General features: G+C 42.1%; 1 protein-coding gene across 1 annotated transcript in view; it reads right to left on the bottom strand.

Annotated features, from left to right (window-relative positions):
* Window positions 1-22457, bottom strand: part of sorcs3a (sortilin related VPS10 domain containing receptor 3a) — a 159342-nt gene that overhangs the window by 79535 nt on the left and 57350 nt on the right. Inside the window, exon 2 of the mRNA XM_040186967.2 lies at window positions 18331-18398. Within this exon, the coding sequence (XP_040042901.2) occupies window positions 18331-18398 (68 nt within the window). The remainder of the gene's footprint in view (window positions 1-18330; window positions 18399-22457) is intronic.

The raw sequence follows: 22457 nt of genomic DNA, 5'->3' as shown, positions 1-22457 counted from the left end.
ATAAATAGTTAAATGGATCATTTAATAAAATAAAATAAAATGGATCAGAATAACGTCGCCGCGCCACCTTAGTGCTTCTTAGTGTTTTTGGGTTGTCATTGTAATCTTGGTCCACGTTTGCCCCTAAGTATTCTACTTTAGTAGTATACTTGTGTTCTTTTGCTTTGAATGGGCATCTGCGTTTGACTCTTCCTGTCTTCTGCTTTGACATCTGTGACAGATGGATCACATGTCAAAATCAGACTGTCACGGATGCGGGGAAGGCAGGACTCAAACGCAGACTTTACGAAACACGAAAGGACTTTAATAGTCCAAAACTCCCAAAAGGGCAAAAATACAGGCAGGAACCAAGAACCATCCAGGACAATCGACAATGACGTGACGAGTGACAAGAGACCCACACGGCTTGAATACAATAGGGAGGTGCGGGTGATTGGACACAGGTGGAAACAATCAGACAATCACAGGGTATGACAGGACAAGGCAGGAAGTGAAGTTACCCAGGGAGACAAGAAGCAGAAACTACAAAATAAGAAAGAAAATAAAACCACACCGTGACAAGAAAATCAAGAACTAATTATTGTGATTCTTCTTCAAGACATCTTTAGAACAGATCTCTTGATTTAGATCTATTGGTAATCATTTTTATTTGTAAATCCCACACTCTTACATTAATATGTGGAGTTATTCTGCTGTGTTTGCTATGAGATTAAATGGAATGTTACAGTAAGATTTCCCCCCCAAAAAATTCTTTGACAAAGTATAGCAGTTTGGGATATTTTTTTAGATTCCTGAGTGTTGTTCTCCTTTTTGTGTGTATACAATGGAGAAAATAAAGCATTCATTTTGCAGGAATGTCTCAAAAGACACCAATTTTGTAATGCTTTGGCTGTTTGATGATCACATATGGTGTCATTTGATGATATCACGTATGTTTTGTGTGGTGGTTAGCAAGTTTGAATGGTTGTTTGTCTGTGTGATTGCCTCCGAAGGAACGTTGTGCATACCGATCACCAGAAGTGACCTTTGGCCTCACCATATCCGAAGCCATCAATATGTGGGCATTGTGTCTTGGCATTCCTATTTTGGGCCGGGACATCTTCAATGGAAAATCAATATATAACGTAATGAAAGCGTTGCGCTGTCTGCTCGGTTCACCACAAGACCCCTGCTGAATGCTGGAAAAAAACACTGACCAGTATTTCAAGAGGCAGCGGAACGATAACCAGCTGCAAATCTCAAAGCGGAGTTTCAACCATGTTGAAGGTTCAATGAGGTTCATGAGGTTGAATATGAAGACAGAAGGGACATTTTTTAATCATCTTCAACTGTTGCTCAATCCTGATGCTGAAATGAGAGTCAAACCTCATGATGCCTTGGTACATTCGGTTGTCACCTGGTAGACTATGCTGACAAAGGCTCTTATACACAAGCTGCCTTTCAGGTAATGGTCGTCTGCCTGCGTGGGATGAAGGTCATGAATCTTTCCACAATTTTCAAAGTGACATGATTCAACTGACTCAAGAGACAAAAGTGGGGACAGGCAGGGCTTTTCTGGTCAAAGCAGCTATAGCTGGCATTACTTGTGTATTCATTAACACATATGGTAGCATTACTACAAAGATGAGTGCATAGTGATGGGGGGAGAGAGACTGTAATTGTACTGTCAATGTCTCTTTAGACAGGACAGGGAAGGAGGAACACCATCAGTCATCTGCCACTCTGTCCCAGGGTGTTTCCGTGGCAATAACTCTGAGGCGTGAACAAACCAAAGGATTCACCCTCCCTGTGTGAGGCTAAGACAACAAAGAGGATGAGTTGCGCAGGAAATTAGTCTTTTACTTGGTTATTCAACCAATGGGTTTCTAAATGCTTTAATCCAAAACACTAAGTCGGCACTGCAGACATCATTCAGGCGGAAACGCTGTTGTTGTGGTTCACTGTTATTTATGGCAGTGCAGATTTTGGCATAATGTTTCCCTTTGAGGCTGCTTACCCTGTACAATCCTTTCTCATTAGAATAATGAACCCTCTAAGGGTCCAAGAAGAAATAAATCAAGAAATAAGAAATTCTGCGGTTCTGTGTTATTATATGTACTGTATATAAAGGAATGTTGGTTCAAATAATTATTTTGTCAGTACAAACAAAACTGTAGTAACGAGTATGTAGAGGGAGACAAGAACGGCCTCAAACAGGGGCGACGTCTTGTGAAACAAGAAACCATGATCAAATGAGCAGTGAAGAGTCTGTGGCAGTGGGACTATCGTGGTGTAGTATTTAAAATATGGCAGTGATGATGCTGTGATCAGATCAGATTCCCCCTGGATATTTAACACTGGTGGTGGCGAGGACAGAAGTTCCAATAATGGGATGGGCAGCAGAGCTGGGCACTAGATGTGAGACTGGAGGTGAAAGGGGTGCAAGAGAGTTGCATCAGTTTATACTGCAGCCGAGGAGAGACGTTTTAAAATGTTGACAGCATCTATGTGATTGGCTGAGGGAAACTGTAAGAATTTGTACTATTGAAGTCAAAGTAAACACCACCAATCAGCTGGTACAGACATTTGTGAATGAATAAGCGTAAAGAAAGCCTTCTTAACGGAACTTTCAAGTTTCATTTGTCAGCTAGAAAATATTTTGAGATCCCATTGATACCATTAGCAACTACAGCCAATTTATGAATAAGCAGTTTTCATCTACTGTTTTACCCAGAACCTAATATATTGATTCCATATATGTTGAGCTTTTTCTTTGGTCCTCACACATATGCGATTCCTCTCTCTTGGTGAAGATGGTCTTCTCCATAAACAGGATTTTACTGAAGTAGAGAAAGAGATAGAGGACAAGGATGGGACCACTGCTATGGATGTATGTATGTACCTAAAATAATGAATATCAATGAGCAGACTCCAATTGGGCCTCAAACAAGCCAGAACCAGGTCAGAACCAGTACCATAATAAAAAAATAATGGTTTTAAATAATCATTTTTAACAGTAAACTGATATTTACACATTATAGCACTTACAGGGATTTCCCCTCAACCCACAAAAATAAATAGTACAAATAGACAAAAGTAGTCTTTTCAGGAAAACAAAGCCCACACTGCTATTTACAGCATGTAAAAACCATTATGTTGCAGCAAATCTTTAGCACAGTTAGCAAACCTGCAGCTGCTTTTTGAACAATCACTACATCAGCAGAACATATCTCAGCATGGAGAGTCATCATGTAAAAGCTGTCAGCGAGTTTATCTGTGGAACACACACACACACACACACACACACAATGAAGCACACATGCAGTCCTGCGGAAAGATGGCACACACACACACACACACACACACATGCTTGCATCTTTCCATGTTTTCACCTCGGGCAACCGCTGTACAATCTCTCCTCTAATGCTGAACCGCTGGGGCTTAATTGAAAATGACTTTGGAGAATTGCCACTTCAAGATTGGAAGATACTGCGTTCGCAGGTGTTCAGAGTTGTCAGTGAAACACACATGAGAGCAGAGAGCGGTGACGCATGAAGGAAGTAATGGAACCCTTAAAAGACCGAGCACTGCACGCCAAAGTCTGTCATTCTTTCAATAGATTAAGAAATTTGTTGTGCGCATCCAGCTCTACTGACGCGACTGTGTTAGTAGGAGACAGTGAAAGGAAAATATAAAAACAGCCCATGTGTGAAACAAACAGAAAAAAGAAAATGTGGCAGCCGAGCGTGGCGGAATCCACTGCTAATTCAAAGCAAAGAGAAAGATCCTCCGGTGTAAAAGATTCCACAAAACAACAACGTGTAGGAATGTGTTCACAACGAGCAGAGCATAAAAGGGGAGGACTGGAGTTGACGTGAAGAAACGCACAGAATCCCATGCTGCTCTCAGGCCTTACCAAACAGCGCCTGACCACATCGTGTGGCGGCGCCGCAGATTCAGCACTGGCGCCTGGCAAATTCCTTCAAGGATCAGCCGGCGTGGGAGAGAAGTGCTAACGTGGAAGATGGCTCTCAGTGACAGCGTTGTGTTTCCCCCCCACGGCCGTGCTTCCATTCAACCTTGACAGCGGTTGGCCACGTGTCTTTGCTCCATCCCCCTTCCCTCCTCGCAACACTGCTTTTTCTAGAATTAATTTTTTTAATAAAAGTATAACATTTTTAAAAATAAATCCCTGCTAGCGTCATGACTTGATGTTTTAAAGAAGGACTTTTATTTAGGTCACACAAAAAGATAAATCCAGGTTTTCGCTGTGACCTAACACACATCCTCCTTTAACCCAACCTCCTTTTGCTGTGCTCTTTCCTCTCTGAGGTGAGCTAACAACGGGCTTCCATCGCACACTCGGTCACAGATCATAATGCTACAGTGTGTGATTCAAATCTCTGTCAGAGTGCAGCATTTCAGAGGGAACATCTCTCAGAATATCTTCCCACCCTGGGAGGGTGGCGAGCGAGGAACAAGCAGAAACGACTTTCTCCATTCATTATTCATACCACCAGAAGGCCTGGAAAATAGCAATTCAGTGGGCTGAATCATCACAGAGTGGCAGTGGACGGTTGTGGCCAGTACGTTTGAGTTTGTTCTCCAACAGGGTCTCTAGAGTGGTGATGGGTCAGCAAAAAGTCAAAGTCTCAATGTGCTAAAAAATGAGAGGGGCAGGAGAAGCAGAGTCTGTCTGTAGAGAAGAAGCCTGGGAAATACATGTAAAAGGAACATGTATGTGTGACATTGAGGATTGATTGGCACCAGTGGAAAGATATATTCACACAGTTTTAATAATCACCTAAAACTAAGAATTGTAGTGTTTGCCGTAGTTTAGAAAGATTCATTTAAATCGACAATGTAATTTTTGTGTATTTCTCTTTTCTAGACTCCCTTCCACTCAAAGCTCTGTCACACTACATTGCATCATTCACCCATTCACACCCTGGTGACAGGAGCTACCACACACAGCCACCTCCTATTCAGTAAGTAGCATTCACACTCACGGCTAGCGAGCCATTTGGGGTCAAGTAAGAAGAAGAAGAAGTCGGGAGGACAGGAGACAGAGGACGGGGGGACAGTGGATAGGAGGACAGTCAAACAAACAGTGCTCCTGGTGTCTCCTAAAGGTACACGATGGCTCTAAGCTTGATACGCTGCAAACGAAAGGCTGCTAGGTGCGCTTGTTTTTTATTTAGTGGTCGCGTTGTTATGGTTTTATTTAAACACAGACCTTTTTCTTGTTGGTTTGGAAACACCGGCATCCAACCGATTCCTGTGGTTCGTCGGCACGTACAACAACGAGCATATTTCCCGCCGACCAATCGCAACATTTACTCCGATTTGAAGCTCCCAATTTCCTGCAGTGTACCTAGAGGGAGATTGTTGGAGGTGGTACAGGGGCAACTATCCATCCAATTACATTTTAATAAAGCTTCATAACCCGTGTGGGAAGTTTCTCTAAAAACAATGCGACAAAACTTTATATGCATGCACAGTTTTACAGAAACAGTTTAAATAAGGGCTTCACTCACTGCAGGAAGCTCGCTGAGTCCTTTCTTTCCCAACCCTGTTGTCTTCATTGAAGGTTGCAAACAAATTTTTGAGTCATATCTGCCATAACTTCTTTTAGATTTGTGCTCATCATTCACTGTGTATGCAAAATCCAATTTTAAATCATTCCCTCCTTCTCTGTCAGCGTGGAAGTCGCTTGTCGGAAACGAATGACTCACAAACGCAAGTGTTTAGCAGAACGCCAGCTGTTTCTGTGGCGGAGACTGGGGAAAGTCGAAGTGATAAAAGCCAGACAGGTTTGAGAAGTCGGCGTGCAGCCTCTAAAAGTCTTGTTTGATCGCCTGCTCTTTGCCAGCGTGCACCCTGTTTCGGCAGCACAGGGGTAAATACACCTTTTGTTGCCATTTCCAAGTAGAAGAGGGAAAAGTGCTCTCGTGGAAGGTGAGTGGGAGTTACCCTTTCTGACTACTGTGCCTTTATCTGGAACCTTCTTCTCCCTGATAAGCATGTGGAAGTTATAACTCAGGCGTGTGAAAGTGAACTAAGTAAGAAGAAGGAGGGGGGGGACGTATACTAAACTTTCCCCAAACCTTCACTGAACTTTATTTGCTGCTTTCTATAATGCTGCTCACATATCTAGAAGCTCCTCTGCAGGTTGGCAGAAAGCCACCCGTAATGTCAACAGATATGCACTGGCCTCCGTAATCACGAGAAAACTGTTTTGCAAGCATGGCCAGCTGGTTTGGGCAAAACAACAGCTACATATACCTAATATATGGAGCTGAAGCAGCCACAACAGTCCAGCTCCGTGCAACTTAACTCAAAATCTATCCTCCAGCATGGACATACTTGTGTCATTTTAGATAAGCAGTGGAGGCCAAGCTCTCAGGCTACTCGCTGCTGTCGACAAATATAGAACACTGTGAAATACATTTGAGGCATTTAAGTGAATCCATTATAGACTGATCCATAAGTTCTGGATCTAAATAGAAAAAAATGATATGAGTGATGTGGATGGTTTACGAATGCAATAAACACAAAGGAGTATTCAGTTAACGGCACTATTTAGGAGCACAAATCATTGCATTAATCACTGCTGCATCTGGATGGATTATGAGACTTTTGATTTCCGCAAAACAAAAACAAAGCAGAGCTGCCTCAAACGGAGATACCCTTGAATCGTGCTGGTATGAAATTCAACGCTGCCTGCAGACTAAATCCACCATTTGTTGTTATGACAGGAAGAGAATGAGAATGTGCTCCAGGATATGAGGAAAGAGCCCAGGAGTGTATAATTAAAAAGGTAAGAATTTAAATACTGTGAAAAAGGGTCAGAATAAATGACCTCTTTGATAACAGCGAGGTGATTTATGCATTAACGCCAAAGCACGACAAGGGGCGGCACACATTCATATTCATTCCCATTGTTTAAAGGCAGTATGTGTAAAGAAATTATATATATATATATATATATATATATATATATTATATCATTCAGTAATACCATTTCATCGTATAGTGTAGAGTAGCAAACATGCCTGTTCAGAACTGGCTCAGTGCTCGGCCTGCTTTGTTGAGAACTGCTTGCCGAGACATTTAGGCACTGCGCTTTCGTTGGGTCCTCAGTAAAAAACACCTCCCATGGTGCTATAGGACCTTCTATGAATTTACCAATCTCTACGTGCACGATTCTGATCGTCGCCTTGCGTTGGAGAAAGAGGGAAAAGTAACTTTCTGGTGGTTGTGTTAAAGGTTTCTCAGCCAGTTTTTTTTGACCCAACCACAAGAGTATAGATTAGAGGGTTATCTGGTTATTTAGCTGCTAAATGCTGCACTTATCTCACCAGCTAGTCGGTAAGCTGGTGCGGACACGGTAGCAAACAGCTTGAAAACAGCCGCAGCGACAATGAATCAAATCTCGGCAGGTTGCAAAATAATCCGTAGATCTTAAAGAAAGTACAGTCAGGTGATTCTCTGTGGGTTTCATCACAATGATTAACAGCTTTCACATTACACGCAATAATAATAATAATAACAACAACTAGGGATCATGGATTTTAAGGCCGCTCCAACCATAATATGCATGCAGATGAGCTGCTCTCATTCATCTGACATTTTTCTCCCTCTTCAGCGGAGCCAACAGGAGCTGTATCATCTTGCCCTCGCCAGAGTAAGAAGTGCTTTTGAAAGGTTCTGGCAAGCCCAGGCGGTAAAGCTTGGCTGAAAATACCTAGTCCAATTGGAAAAGGGTTACACACATCAGGTAGGTCTCTCTGAGAGAGCCGGGCCCTTATTATAGGCACTGACCTGTGAAATATGACATAGCCTGTGAGCATGCTCAGCTAAATGATGCAATTTGAGAGGATGTCACTCCTCACCCCGCCGTGACCCCATCCTGGCACAGCGGGAGTCTGCAGCCAGGGAGTATTACTACAGAGCTCTCTTCTAGTGATAGTCCCTGTATTGAGGCAAAGGAAACCCCTCCAACAGTGAGGAGCCTCTCCAAAGAGAGATGATGCTGATCCATTGACTACATTACATCACATCACATCACATGTCATTTAGCTGACGCTTTTATCCAAAGCGATTTACATTGCATTTTTAACCCATGGATTATCCATTATTCCCAGGGAGCAATTAGGGGTTGGGTGTGTTGCTCAGGGACACTTCAAAATGGGCCATGGAGCAGCCGGGGTTCGAACTGCCAACCGTGCGGCTCCCGGCGCACCCGCTCTACTCCATGCAGGTTGTCAGCTTGTCTCTATGCGCCACGGTCGCCCCAACTACCATCAATAGATGCCTGCATCCAGATCTTTGAATCCGTCTGTAACCGCAGGACACAACCTTGTTTTAATAAAATAACAATTTCAGATATTTGTATCTGCATGTTTTAATTCCAGCTGTATTATTCATTTTAATTATTTGCATGTTTTAATTATCTATTTGTGTGAGCTGTGGATTTATTGAGGTGTTGATAATTGCAGATGAGGATTTAGTTAGTTGCCTTGCTGTTATTTTAACGAGAGGCTGTGTAATAATTGTCGACAGGTGCGTCTCTTGTAATTATCTGAAGGTGCGCCACATCGGCCCTTTAAAAGCCTGCTGTGGTATATTGACGCGAGCTATTCAGAGGTTGGTGCAACACGGAGAGGGGTGGACAGGGGGATTTGAAGTACTTTGAGCGGTACTCCATGGTGCAATAATTTATCTTGGTTCTAAATTAATTGGTTTTGTTTGAAACTGTGGCACGCACACACTACCTTAGCGTAGCACACTTTGGTTACACGTCCACTCCACCGAGATCCAGTCCACCGATTCATCTGGCATCGAGGCATGAAACGACGCTTTCTCTTTTGAGAAGTTATCAAAATTAAATGCAGTGGGGGACTGCAGCGATAAGACAATCATCACAAAACACCGCGGCCAACAATGTTATCATGGCCACACATTCCCTGACAACTTAAAATGATGTTTGACGCAGGCGGGTGTTAGTCTCTGATTTTAGCTAACCGATCACCAAAGTACCCACCCCTGTAAATGAAATAGGGTGGATGTAATGAAGATGAGGATGGAGAGGTCAGTTGGAAGAGGAACACTTCTGTTATTTAGCAACCTTAGTAGTCCTCTGCAGTGTAGATGAATCTTTTGGGACGTGTTTCAGCATCCTGTGCTCATTCAACTGGCTAACCTGCCATGAATAATTGTGTTAGGAGTTACACCAGGGGTCAATTGCGACCAAGGCAGTACTGGGAGATGGCATTGGAAATAAAATCACAACAAGTCACCGCGTGCACCACCGACGGCGGGAGCTAACGGAAAACTTGTGCTAATTAGCGATTCCTGTTCATTAACTGACACATTTAAATGTTATTCAAAAGTAATCCTGGCTTACTCCATTTAGTGCAAATCATCCGAGGTAATGACCTAGAATGGTTGTGACGATTGCCGCGCTTCTGACAGATGAAAGGCCTTTTTATATCAATTTGTTTTGCACTGGCGGTATGCAGCGCCTTTGTTGTGGTAGCACATTTAACACTGAATCCAGTGATATCTGTAATATTTCTCTCAGATAAACCTGGGCTTATTCAGAGCTAAATAACCACCAAGCACTGGAATCGTATATATTTCATAAATGCCCCTTTCCGTATAAATTGAATCTGCTGTTTCTGCAGTGCAACACGGCCCGCAGCCATTTTGCATGACTCACACTGCTTCTAGTTGCTTTTGAATGACATTAGTGGGGTTATTCTGTTGATTTTCAAAGCAAGACGCCCCTCTCGAGCGTCATTTAAGCTCTCCCCGTTTTTGTTTCTGAGAGACTACAAGCGTTTTTCCTCGTCATTCTAGTCTGATCCAATAAGATCAGACAATTCAAAAAAGTGGTTCATTAATGCGAATTGGCCAACCAGAGCGAGAGACTTCAGGATCACTTTATAGTTCACTCCTGCCCGTCCTCTGCCATGAAGCACTAAAGCCTCTTTATAGAGTAGATCAACTTCACTTTACGACACGTGAAACTTTCCATGATTACTCTCCACTAGGGGTGTAACGATTCATCCACTGAATCGATTTATATTCCTGCGATCCAACTGAATCGATCTGTGCTGAGCAAATCGGCATTTCGGACGACACATATTGATTACAAATCGATTGAAATGGTACATAATCGATTGTATCGATACTTGGAAACTGCACATTGGATTTAAGTACAAAAACGGTATGGATGTGTGTTTGTTTGTTTTTCAGCACTTTAGACACGTTAAACGTTACTCGATTCGGTCTGCTTGTCTGTGACGTCATCAGTACGCAGCGGTAGCCGCGCGAAACAAAACACAGCGTGGAGGAGACGACTGCGAGCGAGACATTTACAAACTAACTTATCGATCCAGCGTGTGGAAACATTTTGGCTTTTGCAAACACGGAGGTGTTCTAAATAAGTCGGTCGCTGTTTGTAGAATATGTAGAAGACAAATAAAAAAACACGGAAACACAACAAATCTTTTCGGCCATCTACTAAGGCGCCGTGGGATTAGACAAAACGCCAACTGTCAGGACCTCTAGCAGCGTTACCGCTGCAGCAGCAGCAGAAGGTAACTCAGCTCTGAAGACACCTCAGGCCTCGCCAGCACCAAACTCAACATCACAGTAACAACTGCCAAGTTTAGCTGTAAAGACATGCGACCCTACAATGTGGTTGAAAATCCGGGGTTCGGTGAATTGATCCAAACATTGTGTAATGTTTACATTGAAAATGGTTGCACAATAAAAGGTTAATACATTTGCCATCAATTGTTGTTTGCTTGTTTATAAACATATCCATTATTAATTTAAACCTGATTTCCTTACAAGAAACAACAGGGATCTCAGAAACTTTGCCTGCACTGTCCAGTAAAGTTACTGAATCGATTTTAAGTCACTGAATCGAATCGTTCTAAATGAACCCAGATCGTCCATGAATCGAATCGGCAACCATGAATCGCGATTCAAATCGAATCGTTACACCCCTACTCTGCACACTGGGCTATCACTTGTTGTTGATGTGTTTTTTAGGGTTTATAGGCCTGATGATTTCTTTACAGGAGATTCTCAAAATTCAAAAGATTTTTTTGAGTGTGATATTGTCATTGGACTCATTTATTCACCAACATAAACGTGTACACATTGGAACACTCATGAGGATTCCCCTTAATCTTAACAGAAAAATGTTTTGTCCAGCTAGACAACATAGTTACGGTGTTTTTTTTTTATCATGGGTACACCATTTCTGGAGCAGAGGCCCAAAAGATTAGGGAGAGGTTTAATCAGGACCTGACACACTGGTTCTCGGCTGAGCTGACAGTGGCCCTTTCTGTGTCCTGTGAGGGGAGCTGCAATGTTGGAATCTACCGGCTTTACTGGTGTTACAAGACATTACCATTAGCTGATGCAGCTGCGTAAGTCAGTAACGTACTGTGAGGCCGACTTCAAAGAACTGCTGCATCGGCTCGTTTGCAGGAAGTACAAGTAAAGAATGTATCAGTTTCAGACTTGGTTGGCATTAATTGACCCACGTCTGAATACCTGCAAATGAGTACGCCGCTTGTCATAATTGATTAAAGCTTCATCTACAGCAGAACAACACTCCGGAGGCCAGATGAGAGAGACTGCACAACTTTGAAGATTGAAGATTTTTTTTTGCTGAGTTGATTCATTGTCAACAATGAACTGCTTGCCTCCATTTTTCCCCTCTAACCTCGCATATATGAAGGCTCCTTTCAAAATGATGACAGAGGAGGTTAAACGTGCTTCTGGCTGCTCACAAGGAAAATATGATCGGCTCTCAGAGTAGGACAGTCTTATTCTTGTTCAAAGCTAGTGCCTTTTAGATCTGTGTGCTATGATTTACTTTGGACAGAAGCTGCGAGGTTTCTCCTGATACTGAACGATCAGCTTTCATTGTCTAAGGTCAGGATGTTCATTAAAATTGACAGACTGACTGGGCGATACTTGAGGGCTTGCCACAGCCTCGACCTTTGCAGGATGGCAGCGTTGAGACTTGTGGGATGTCTTCACCAAACTGATAAATATTCTTTCCAACCACTCCTCTTCAAACCCTATCAGAGCTTTGATCTCAATTAGCTGGCAACAGAGAGCAAATCAGGGGTGGCGCTAACATGACAGCCAGGTTTCTCAGCGCTGCCACAGAGCTGATTCCAGAGAGCGGCTTCTATCTTTTCCTTTCCTCTATCTATTTTCCTCTTCCTTAACTTCCCCTGCTTTCAACATTCCTGTCATGCATACACAAAATATCCTTTCCTCAGACACCGTTTCGCTCGAAAGTCGGGCCGAGATGGACAGCTGCTCCTCTCACTGTAGGTTTTAGGGTGAGTGAAGGCTGGGAGTGCTGCCAATGACCACAGTGATGGCCCTGTTCTCACACCATGGATGGATCCCCTTACCTGATTACGTCTCGCCCTGCAGAAATAAATAGTCACGGTGCAGTTAACTGACAGTGTGAGGGCTTATGTGAGTTCAATCATCACTTATTTGTGTGGTAGAAAAAGCATGTTAAGACGTAGTAAGTAAAGTAAATAGTTAATGTAGGTACTCATTGGGTTGTGTTTTTGTGGTCGTTGAATACACAAATGCTTTCACTGTTATCAGATGACATTAGCAAATGAGAGAAGCAGTTCAGTCTTGTATATTATTGGTAGGCTAACGGGTGCAGCCATATAGAAAACATGCTTTACGTTGGTTATTGGGGAAACGGACACCATGCAAATGGTGACACCATGGATTATGAAGTAAGCCATTGAAGTTAGACAACCACAACTTGTCATTTAATAAAACTATTATAATCTATAATGCGGCGGGATCCAAAGTTCCTCCACACACAAGTATATTGCAGCTCCATTCTGTTTTGCTGGTTTTCACCTCCCCTTTAAGCTACATTATGTCCTCTCCCTACCATCTGTGGTGGCTGTGATGAGGGGAGGGGGGCTGTTATGTTTGGTGGTGTTTGTGCAAAAGGGACTCAAAGTGAACACATTTCCACATCTACAAATACGGTAGAATCCGGTTTTCTAAAGTTTACTTGACTTTACTTTGAATAGAGCCAGGGATGGTTTGCCAATACAGATCGCAGTGTCTTATCAGATTATATAATAAAAGAAATATACCCAGACAATTCCATTATCCATAGTGTCAGCGGCTAAAGCTGCTGTGATCTCTCTCAGTGGACTGGAATGTCTTTGCACTTCTTCAAATTTCAAAGGTATTGTCTGAATTTAACTTCAGCACAGCTTCTTCCTGAGCAAACATATTTTGGCTTTAAAAGATTGTCTTTGTAGATTCCTACAAGAAAAAGTAAATCTAGTTGAGATGCAACACTGTTCCTTTGTCTCTTGGCACATGTAGCGCCTGAACTACAGTGCCGGTCAAAGGTTTGGACAACCTTTCTTATTGAATATGTTCAAACTTCGGACTGCCCTCCTGTCTACTGTTGCAGTTATACATAGTACAAAAAGTAAATGAGTAAATGATTGAATTGGATAGCTTTGAGTAGTTGTCACAACGGCCAGGGTGACGTGGCGTGGCCCGCCCAGGGACAAACGGATTCTGGGGACCAAACTCCGACGCAGAGTTTGGCAAAAAAAAGATACTTGGAAAAAAAACCAGGGACGAGGTTCAGGGTAGACATTCAGGCATAACATGCAATGACACGACAAGGAATAACAGACACACAGGGAAGGTGCAGGTGATTAGACACAGGTGGAAACAATCATGGACACCGCATCACAGGACAAGGTTAACCCAGGAACACCTGGGGTCCATTTCATGTAAGTCGCTTTGGATAACTGCATTAGTTCAAATTGAACTTGAACTTGAACTTAAAATACATCTGATACAGAGTACTTGAATGAACGAGGGAATGAAAGCGCGCTGTGTGATTGGCTGGGCTGCTCAGGTTCAGTTACCATGGAGACTGACCCTTAGCTTTAGTTACCTCCCTTTGTGAAACAGACAAGCCACAGTTTCCCTCATCTCAGGGTTAGCAAACTCTTGGCTTCTTGAAACTGACCCGAGGTATGAAACTACAAAATAAAACGAGACGTAAACCCAAACCGTAAACCGTCTTTCCTACTATAAAGACATTTTCTACATCTGTATCCTGGACATCAGACAGTATTTTACATTTGCCTTTTCCTGGGGCTCCAAAAGGCTCTTTTGGAAGACTCTGCAAGTGGGCTCAAAAAATATATCGATTATAGATATTAAGATGAGCTTCCCTAAATTAATTAGATTGAATTAAATCTAAAATGTAATGATCCATAATGCAAATGTGGAATTCTTATTTAATATGTGCTAATTTGTTACATTTCCATACTAGAAAAATTGAACACATTTTTTATCAGGGTATGGCATGAAGTCAATCGTACTTCTTTGATAATGATCTGGTCAGTAAGAAGCAGAAGGGGTTGTTAAACACTTTCAGCTACATTGGTGTTGATGGAATTTGCAACAGTTGCACTAGAGGGGCAACAATGAGACGGCCCCCAAAACAGGACTGGTTTTGCATGTGGATGCCAATTCAAGTTTCTCCCACTAGTGTTTGCTTTAGCTAGAGCCATTATCACTGCTGGGAGCATGAGGCCATTTCTTAACCCGAAGTTGCACAGATTGTCCAACTCTTCCAGGGTGGCACATCCACGCGTGCCGTTCCAAGGAAATTTGATGTGTCTCCCAGCATAATCTCCAGAACATGAGTAACTGCCTGTCTCCAGGAATCTCCTTCAAGGAGAGCTGAAAAAGGCCATAGAAGGTCCTCAACCCATCAGCAGGACCGATATGTGCTGCTTTGTGTACAGAAGAACTGGCTGAGCCCTACAGAATGACCTCCAGCAGGCCACTAGTGTGAATGTCTCTTCCCAAACATTCAGAAACAGACTTCACTGTGCCCCAAGAGCATCCTGTGTGCGTGTCCTGTGCGCACGGCCGAGCACCATGGAGCTCCATTGACATTTGCGCCTTGTGCTTTTCACAGATGAGAGCAGGTTCACCCTGAGCTCCTGTGATAGACGTGAAAGGGTCTGGAGAAGCCAATGAAAACACTATGCTGCCTGCAACATGGTTCAGCATAACCAACTTGGTGGTGGGTCAGTGATGGTCCTGGGAGGCGTATCCATGGAGGGACGCGCAGACCTCCACAGGCTAGAGAACGGCAGTCTCACAATTACCTGACCAGGGGCCTCATTTATAAACGTTGCGTACGCCGCTCTCTACGCAATAATTGGTATTTATAAAAAGCAAACTTGACGGAAAAATTGGGAAACACGCAAACGTGTGTGAAAGTGTGTAAAACTAGACTTGTGTAAAAGAAATGCCAATAATGCCTCTCATAAATAACACGAACAACCGTTTGATCGATCTGCAGCGTAAAACAAACAAATACAAATTAACACATTTTCAAAAAGAAAAGTAAAATATGTTCTGCAATAATATTGGCATGTTATGCAATTCATCCTCAAAACACAGCTGTTGCTTGTCAGATGCAATTAAATGGACGGTAATAAAATGCCATGATGCCGTCACAATGCATAATGACGCAAAATGGCTGATCTTGCGCTCTTAGAAGATGTGGCACATGGAAGGATTCGCGCTGTAGTGGAGCGCACCATTGGCCTGTTTAAGGGCAGATGGCGCTGCCTCGACTGCACTGGAGGGAGGTTATTGTCTACTCCTGAAAAGGTGTGCAAAATCGTGCTGGCATGTGCTGTGCTACATAATGTGGCACAGCTTCCAAACGTGCCTCGACCCCCTGACGCCGATGGCTGTGTTGGCCCAGACCCTGACCCCGATCCCTAGGCATTTGAGCCAAATGCTGCTGCTGTGCGCCAGCGTTTGGCAGTGATGCATCGCTTGTGAAGAACAACAGGCGTGGAACCATTATATTATTTATTCAAGAATTCCCTCATTGTGCAGTTTTTTTCAGTTAGGACAGTCTTTATCTCGCCCAACTCATTTGCCACCTCTCTGATCGTGTCAATGACTTCCCTCTGCATTTCAAGGACTGCATCGCTGAGGACACGGCCACTGCTGGAGGGTTCAGAGCCGCGTGCCGTGGAGACGCCGGAGCCAGACGGCTGCTCAACTGCAGGATCGGAACCACTGGCCCCGGTGGAACACCCATTGACTGAAATATGGATTGCTCTATATGAATAAACTGTAATTGTGTAGCCTACATACATTTGACTTGAGTGCATTCATTTTACTTATTTCAGTTACCCGTGTCATCCGGTGCATCTGGCGCGTCAGTGTCCCCCTCAGTCACCACTCCGCTCAATAGCGATTCCCCAATCATTGCCGCCAGTCTCTCATCAAGAGGGGACAGCTCCGGTGTCCCCTTTCCCCCACCCGTGGCAGACACACTTTGCCGATGGCGCGCTAAACGCTTTTTTGCATCCACATTGATGTCAGACCATTTTTTCTTTATTTCGGCCACGGTCCAAGGTTGTGAGGCTGCAGCGTTGCTGTGCAACCTTTTGCCACTCGAGTACCTTTTTGGCATTAGTAATGTCCATACTGTGCCCTCCAAAAAGCATTTTACTTCTCCTTTCCACCTCGCCCGTGATAATTTCGACTTCACACTGAGTGAAGTTACGTTTCTTTGTTTTCCTCTGTGTTTGCAATGATTTTGTAATCGATGAATATTAATCTGTGGGCGTTCCACAGACTATATATGGGCAACTATGGGCGTGACATGAAGCAAAAGCTGCGCTGCATTTAGAATTGATTGTGATTTATTAAGGGAAAATGTGCGTGCGCACGGTTTTATAAGTCTGAATATTTCTGTGCGTACGCACGTCCTATGTTTCATCCGTACGCCACTTCTGGCGCAAATCCTAGGCAAGGTTTTATAAATGAGGCCCCAGCACCCGATATTGACTCAGAGGTGTTCTATGTTTCGGTCAATCGCCAGGTTGTTCCTTAGACTTAAGCTCACTGATGCCCTCAAGACACCATCCGTTGTCTCATTAGGAGCGTGCATACAAGCACATAGGAGCCACACAAGTTATTGAGAAGCATTTTAAGTTTAAGCAGGTATGTAATTTGGTTAAAATGGACTAGCCTGCCACATCATTTTTGGGGTGTCTATAAAATGAAGCCCTCTGTAAGCTGAAACTTTTTTTCCATCACAGTAAGCGACATCTTTTCTGTCCATGGTCATTAAACTGTCCATATCTGTATAGATATCCAACATATTTTGTATTCACATGGCAGAAAGTGGGATAGGCCAGAATCTCTAAATGGACAGGTACACGTTCTGCTCATAGAGTGAAGAGACACCCTTTTGAGGTGGGGGCATATTACCTCAAAAAAATATGCGGTTGACATACACAACTGACAGAGAGATCAACCAACCTTCAGAGCCTATTTTTTTACTTGTTTGTTTTCATGTTTTGGAAAGGCTCGGGGAAAAACAAACGACAAAAATCAAACCGTATCACTCTAATGCAACGGTCCAAACTTTGACCGGGCCTAATAAGTTACTAGTTGCTCAGCTATGTGAGAAAGCAATTGCTGTTCTGGAAGTTTGGCAAATGGCCCATTACTTGGGGATACAATTGCCCTAAAGTAGATGGTTTCCCTGGAAAACCAGGACAATTCATGTCCAGGAGGACTCTGTCATGTGTGTGGCATAATCCTTAAACTGAGACATAGGAATAACTGTACTGATGTTACACAAGCCACATTGGAAAAGGGTTCCATCCATTTTGGTAGTGTATTCGTAGTGTGTGTGTGTGTGTGTGTGCTTTGCGTGTTTCTTTTCAGCAGAAGGGCCGAGGAAGGGGAATACATCACTTAATATGCCGGAACAAGAGCATGGCAAACGGCACGCCACACTGAGTGCCCTGCTTGACCACGTGTGGCATGTTCCTTTGATAAGTGAGAAATTTAAGCTCACACAGGCACGGAGGTCACCTAAGGGGTCCTTGGAGATAAGCCGGAGATGTTTACGCACGGTTTGGGGAGAACGAAAAGATTAAAAGCGTACCTGTAACTTGGCGCTGACTTATCATGTTAACTAAGGAAAAAAGCATTCTTCTAAAGCTAACGCACGCCCGGATGTCTCGTATGTCCAACTTAAAGTATGAACCTGAAAATGATCCCATTTAAGGGTTAACAAAGATGGGCCAAGTCAGATTATATTAGTCACCAAGGTTTGTATTAAACTGACAATTGGCAAACACATCAAGTCAATCCCACGATCATCACAGAATCCTTTGGTTGTCCAAGCAGCAATACAGGATTCAAGGAATTTACTTGTAAAAACAAAATCTGCTTTGTACTCACCTCCAAAGAGTGCTCTCAGTGACGCTGCCGATATGAAAGTCATACAGCTTGGTTAGGATCAGGATCACCTGCCAAGAGAGAACATTTTACCATTACAATCTTTGCATCAAACCTTCAGAATTATTAATATCTCTTTGCAGCAGCAACATTGACTCCGCAAAAACAGATGTTCAAGTTCCTCAGTGTTCTCAGGGGAAGGTGAGATTTTGGTTGTTTGATTAGCAAAGGAAAGAAGTCCTTGTTAAGGCTGGTGAGTTATGCACTTGGTTAATTGGAGACACATTGGGCCCATGTTATGGGGGACCCATAGTAACAGAGAGCCCTCCAAGACTGTCTGCAGAACAAATACTTGAGTGATTCAGATAACCACCTTGAAATGTGTTCAAAAGAGAACTAATGTTGAAAAAGAAAGTTTACCTTTTCAAATAGTCAAAACTTAAGTTAATTTATGTTTCTGAAGGGTTTTGTAGATTAAGCAATTAACTATTAAAAACGAGAACAGCTCCTCAATTAAATAAATCATTTATTTTTGTATTATAACGTACATCGATGATAGTATCCAATGACTGTTCATTCATCTTATGATCACAAGACAATGGTGTGTGTGTGTGTGTGTGCTACATAATTAGTAGAGGCTTCATTAAGGCCCATTAAAAAAAACATGTCCGATGTGACCATTTCACAGCATAACCTGTATATTTAGTGATATAATATTACGGCTAGCTAAATTGAGGCATTGTTTTTACGTTTTTTTTGGTTTGTTTTTTAACTTTGTGGCTCAGACTCAATGTGGTATCCACGGCTGAATAATGGTCTGAAGTCTTTTAGTCTTCTGTCACAGGAGGGGGGGATTATATTCAGTATTGGCTTGGGAGGGGCGTCATTAACCTATGAGAGCATTTGGGGGCGGGCTAAAAACTGCTGCATTGCTCACATGAACCAAAATAGAAACGTACTGGGGATGAAGAAAGTTAGCAAACTTTTACTTTCACTTTAAATCTCTTCCAGAATGTGAATTTTATAGAACCAAAGTTATTATTAACCCACTCACTTAAAGTGTGTTTTTTTCTTTTTTTGGCTGAGCTTCTCCAAAAGAAATCCAGTACAAACATGGACGTTTTGGACTAAAAATCCCCGCTGTGTACTTTGTACTTGATCACTTGACATCACTCTAACAGGGACACCTGCTACCAAACATGCTGATTAATAAATAGATTATTGAAAGACTGTTCATGCTGTTCCCTGATCAAAGACACGTGAAAGGTCCTTACCGCAGTGAGTACTATGCAGAAATGGGAGAGGTTCATCATTGCCCTAAAACAGTCTCGGTCACTGTTTTTTTGGGGGTAAAAATGTAAATGTATTGATTGCTGATGGGACTTTATTAAAATAGAAAACTAACAACCTTCACAAGATTTAAGGCATTACTTGTTAGGGTTCACAGCATCGGGCTATGCTCTTTTGGAGAGATTTTCAGCGGGGTGGGGGGCACTTTAATAAGCACTGTCTTACTGCCCCGTCCTCAGAGCAAAAAAGAAGACCTGTTGTGACTGGATCAGTGCGCATCAGAGAGACTTTTGCTTAAATCCATGACTGATATGGGAAAATAATCAATAGTTTAAAAACACAGTTCACATCCAATTATTTTGCACAAATCACAGACATAACATGAGCTCACGTCCCTTTACATACATTTGCACGCATAGGGCAAGCGTTGTTTGCTGTTCTACGTTGCATAAATTACTGCTACTCATCCCAATTATCGTCCATGTCTTAGCATTTTATGCTTGTTTAAAGCGTCCCTCTGTGGGAAGATGTGAAACGGGCCAAAAGGATCCTTCTAGTAAAACTGAACATGTGTTTCAGGCCGAGCAGTGCCAGCAACAGGACAACGTTGAAGAAGATGAAAATGGATTTGTGTCCATTGACTTCATCACAAAAAAAAAAACTAGGTTTGTATGTCATTGCTGAGATAAGTGTATAGTGTTATGTAGAGACATTGTTACATATTTGTGTGTTCTTCTCTGCGTTTGGGGGGCACGCAGACACTAGTTATCTTAGACTCACACGACGGTCTAGTTTCAAAATCCAGCTGAAAAAGATACACTTCAAATGCTTCTAAAGAAAATATAATAATTGTGTTTCAGCTAACCTTAAAAGTTGTCTTTCAAGAATATCTCTTGCATTAAGCCACATACCTGAATGAAAAGAAACGTCAAGCAGCGGGTCTAATGGACCAAATCTGTGGCACTCTTCAAAACGGTGCCTCTATTTCAAGTGCACTCTCCTTTTCTGAATCCCCAGTTGACTTCATTTTATCACTTCAGTTGTGTCAGTGAGTCAGTCACATTGTACTTGCTTTAGTACTGTTCCTTCAGCAATTAATAAATTATTTGCCTAACCAGACGTCTCCCAGTCCTCAAAGACCAAGGACTCTCATTTTAACAGCCCAATTAAGGGACCTGCTGATCCATGGGGACAAATAACGGTTGTTAATGTTAAATAAATGGTTCCATGTGGAAAACATCTCGCCAAGACAAGGTTTTAAACATTGTATTGTTATTTAATAATATCAATATACAATTTAAATGAAAGATGATAGTCATAGAAATACATTTAGGATTAGCCTATAATTTAGATGTTATAGGATAATGTCAACATAATTGCTTCAAAGTAAAATGAGATATACAATCCAAAAGTGGAAAAGGTGAAGCAAACTGCACACGTTACCTGCCCCCCACACATCTGGACCATTCGTACACTTTTATCCCCTGGAGAGAAAAATAACACTCAGTGCATTGGTCACCTGTCATTTTTGCAATACATCATGATCTCCTTATGCCCGTTATGAGTGTAATGTCAGCACTCCTAGATAGTTGTAATGCTTGATAATAACTTGGGGTCAGATATGGTAATACTTCATATTCATGCCTCTAAGTAATTTAATTCCCATATTTGTAATACATTACAATATGTTCATATGAATAATAATTATTGTTATTATACTTATTATATTAAACTATATCCTAAAGTGAAGAAACATATAAACCATCAGAAGCTGCTAACAAGCCCCAATAAGTGGTCCATGTTTGCTTTAATGGGCCACTGTGTACACGACGTAAGATATGATTAAGTTTGTTTTTAATAATGTACAGTCCCATAATCTTATTATCTACATACAAAGCGGGTCCTCTTCATGATGCACTGACCTGGTTATTCAGTGGCCCAGAACAGACAGAAACTCCTGAGCTTTTCCCCACATAGGAGGGTTTTACATGACATTACATTACCTACATTACCTACATTTTAGCTGCTAGAGGTCACTTATAGGCGGACCACTGCAGACACCGAAGCCGTGGTATCCGGACCATTGAGTTATCACATTGACGGAGCACTTGAATTTGAAACGGTGCTCTTACAGTTCAGTGGTCCAGGAAACACAGCAACCAATTAACTGTGTTAACTAAATAGCTGTGTCACGTTAGTCTAAAAAAGAGGTTATTTCAAGTGTCTTTCTCCCAGAAGACAAATGTGGTCAATGAGCCAATTCTTGTTCTTCAGACTGAAGAACTCAGACTCTTGAATGTTCATTCCTTAAAACCAGGATGTCTTAATATGTTCGGAGACAATATCAAGCATCACTAAGGACGCATGTGTAAAATAAAGAGACACAGAAAATTAAAACTAAACCTAACATATGAATTCATTCCCAAAACAGTAATGGAAATAGAGCTAAAACAAGTGGTTTCAATAACACTTTTATATTATTAGAAGATAATATTTAGATGAGAATTATACAATATTGTATTTTCACTTTACACCTGAATTAAATTAATTCAAAGCTGGAAAGTTTAGTTAAATCTTCATTTAGTTCAATTTTGAAAACTCACTGAGATATTTTTCAATTTAACCTCATTTGTTTTGACGGTTAATTGTTTACGTCAAAATTATACTCCAAGTTATTGTGATTTTATGGACCCTTTCATGGGGAAAATGATCTCAAACTGAACCTCATTGAATATTAATTGAATAGCCCTGTGCCAGATCCTTCACACTGCTACTTTGAAGTCAAGTAAACAATATCTAAAATTAAATTTGTTATAATGAAGTATTATGCTACATGATCT

Source organism: Gasterosteus aculeatus, chromosome 9 (genome assembly GCF_964276395.1).
Source record: "Gasterosteus aculeatus chromosome 9, fGasAcu3.hap1.1, whole genome shotgun sequence".
Lineage (NCBI taxonomy): Eukaryota > Metazoa > Chordata > Actinopteri > Perciformes > Gasterosteidae > Gasterosteus > Gasterosteus aculeatus.
This window is presented reverse-complemented; position numbering and strand designations above follow the sequence as displayed.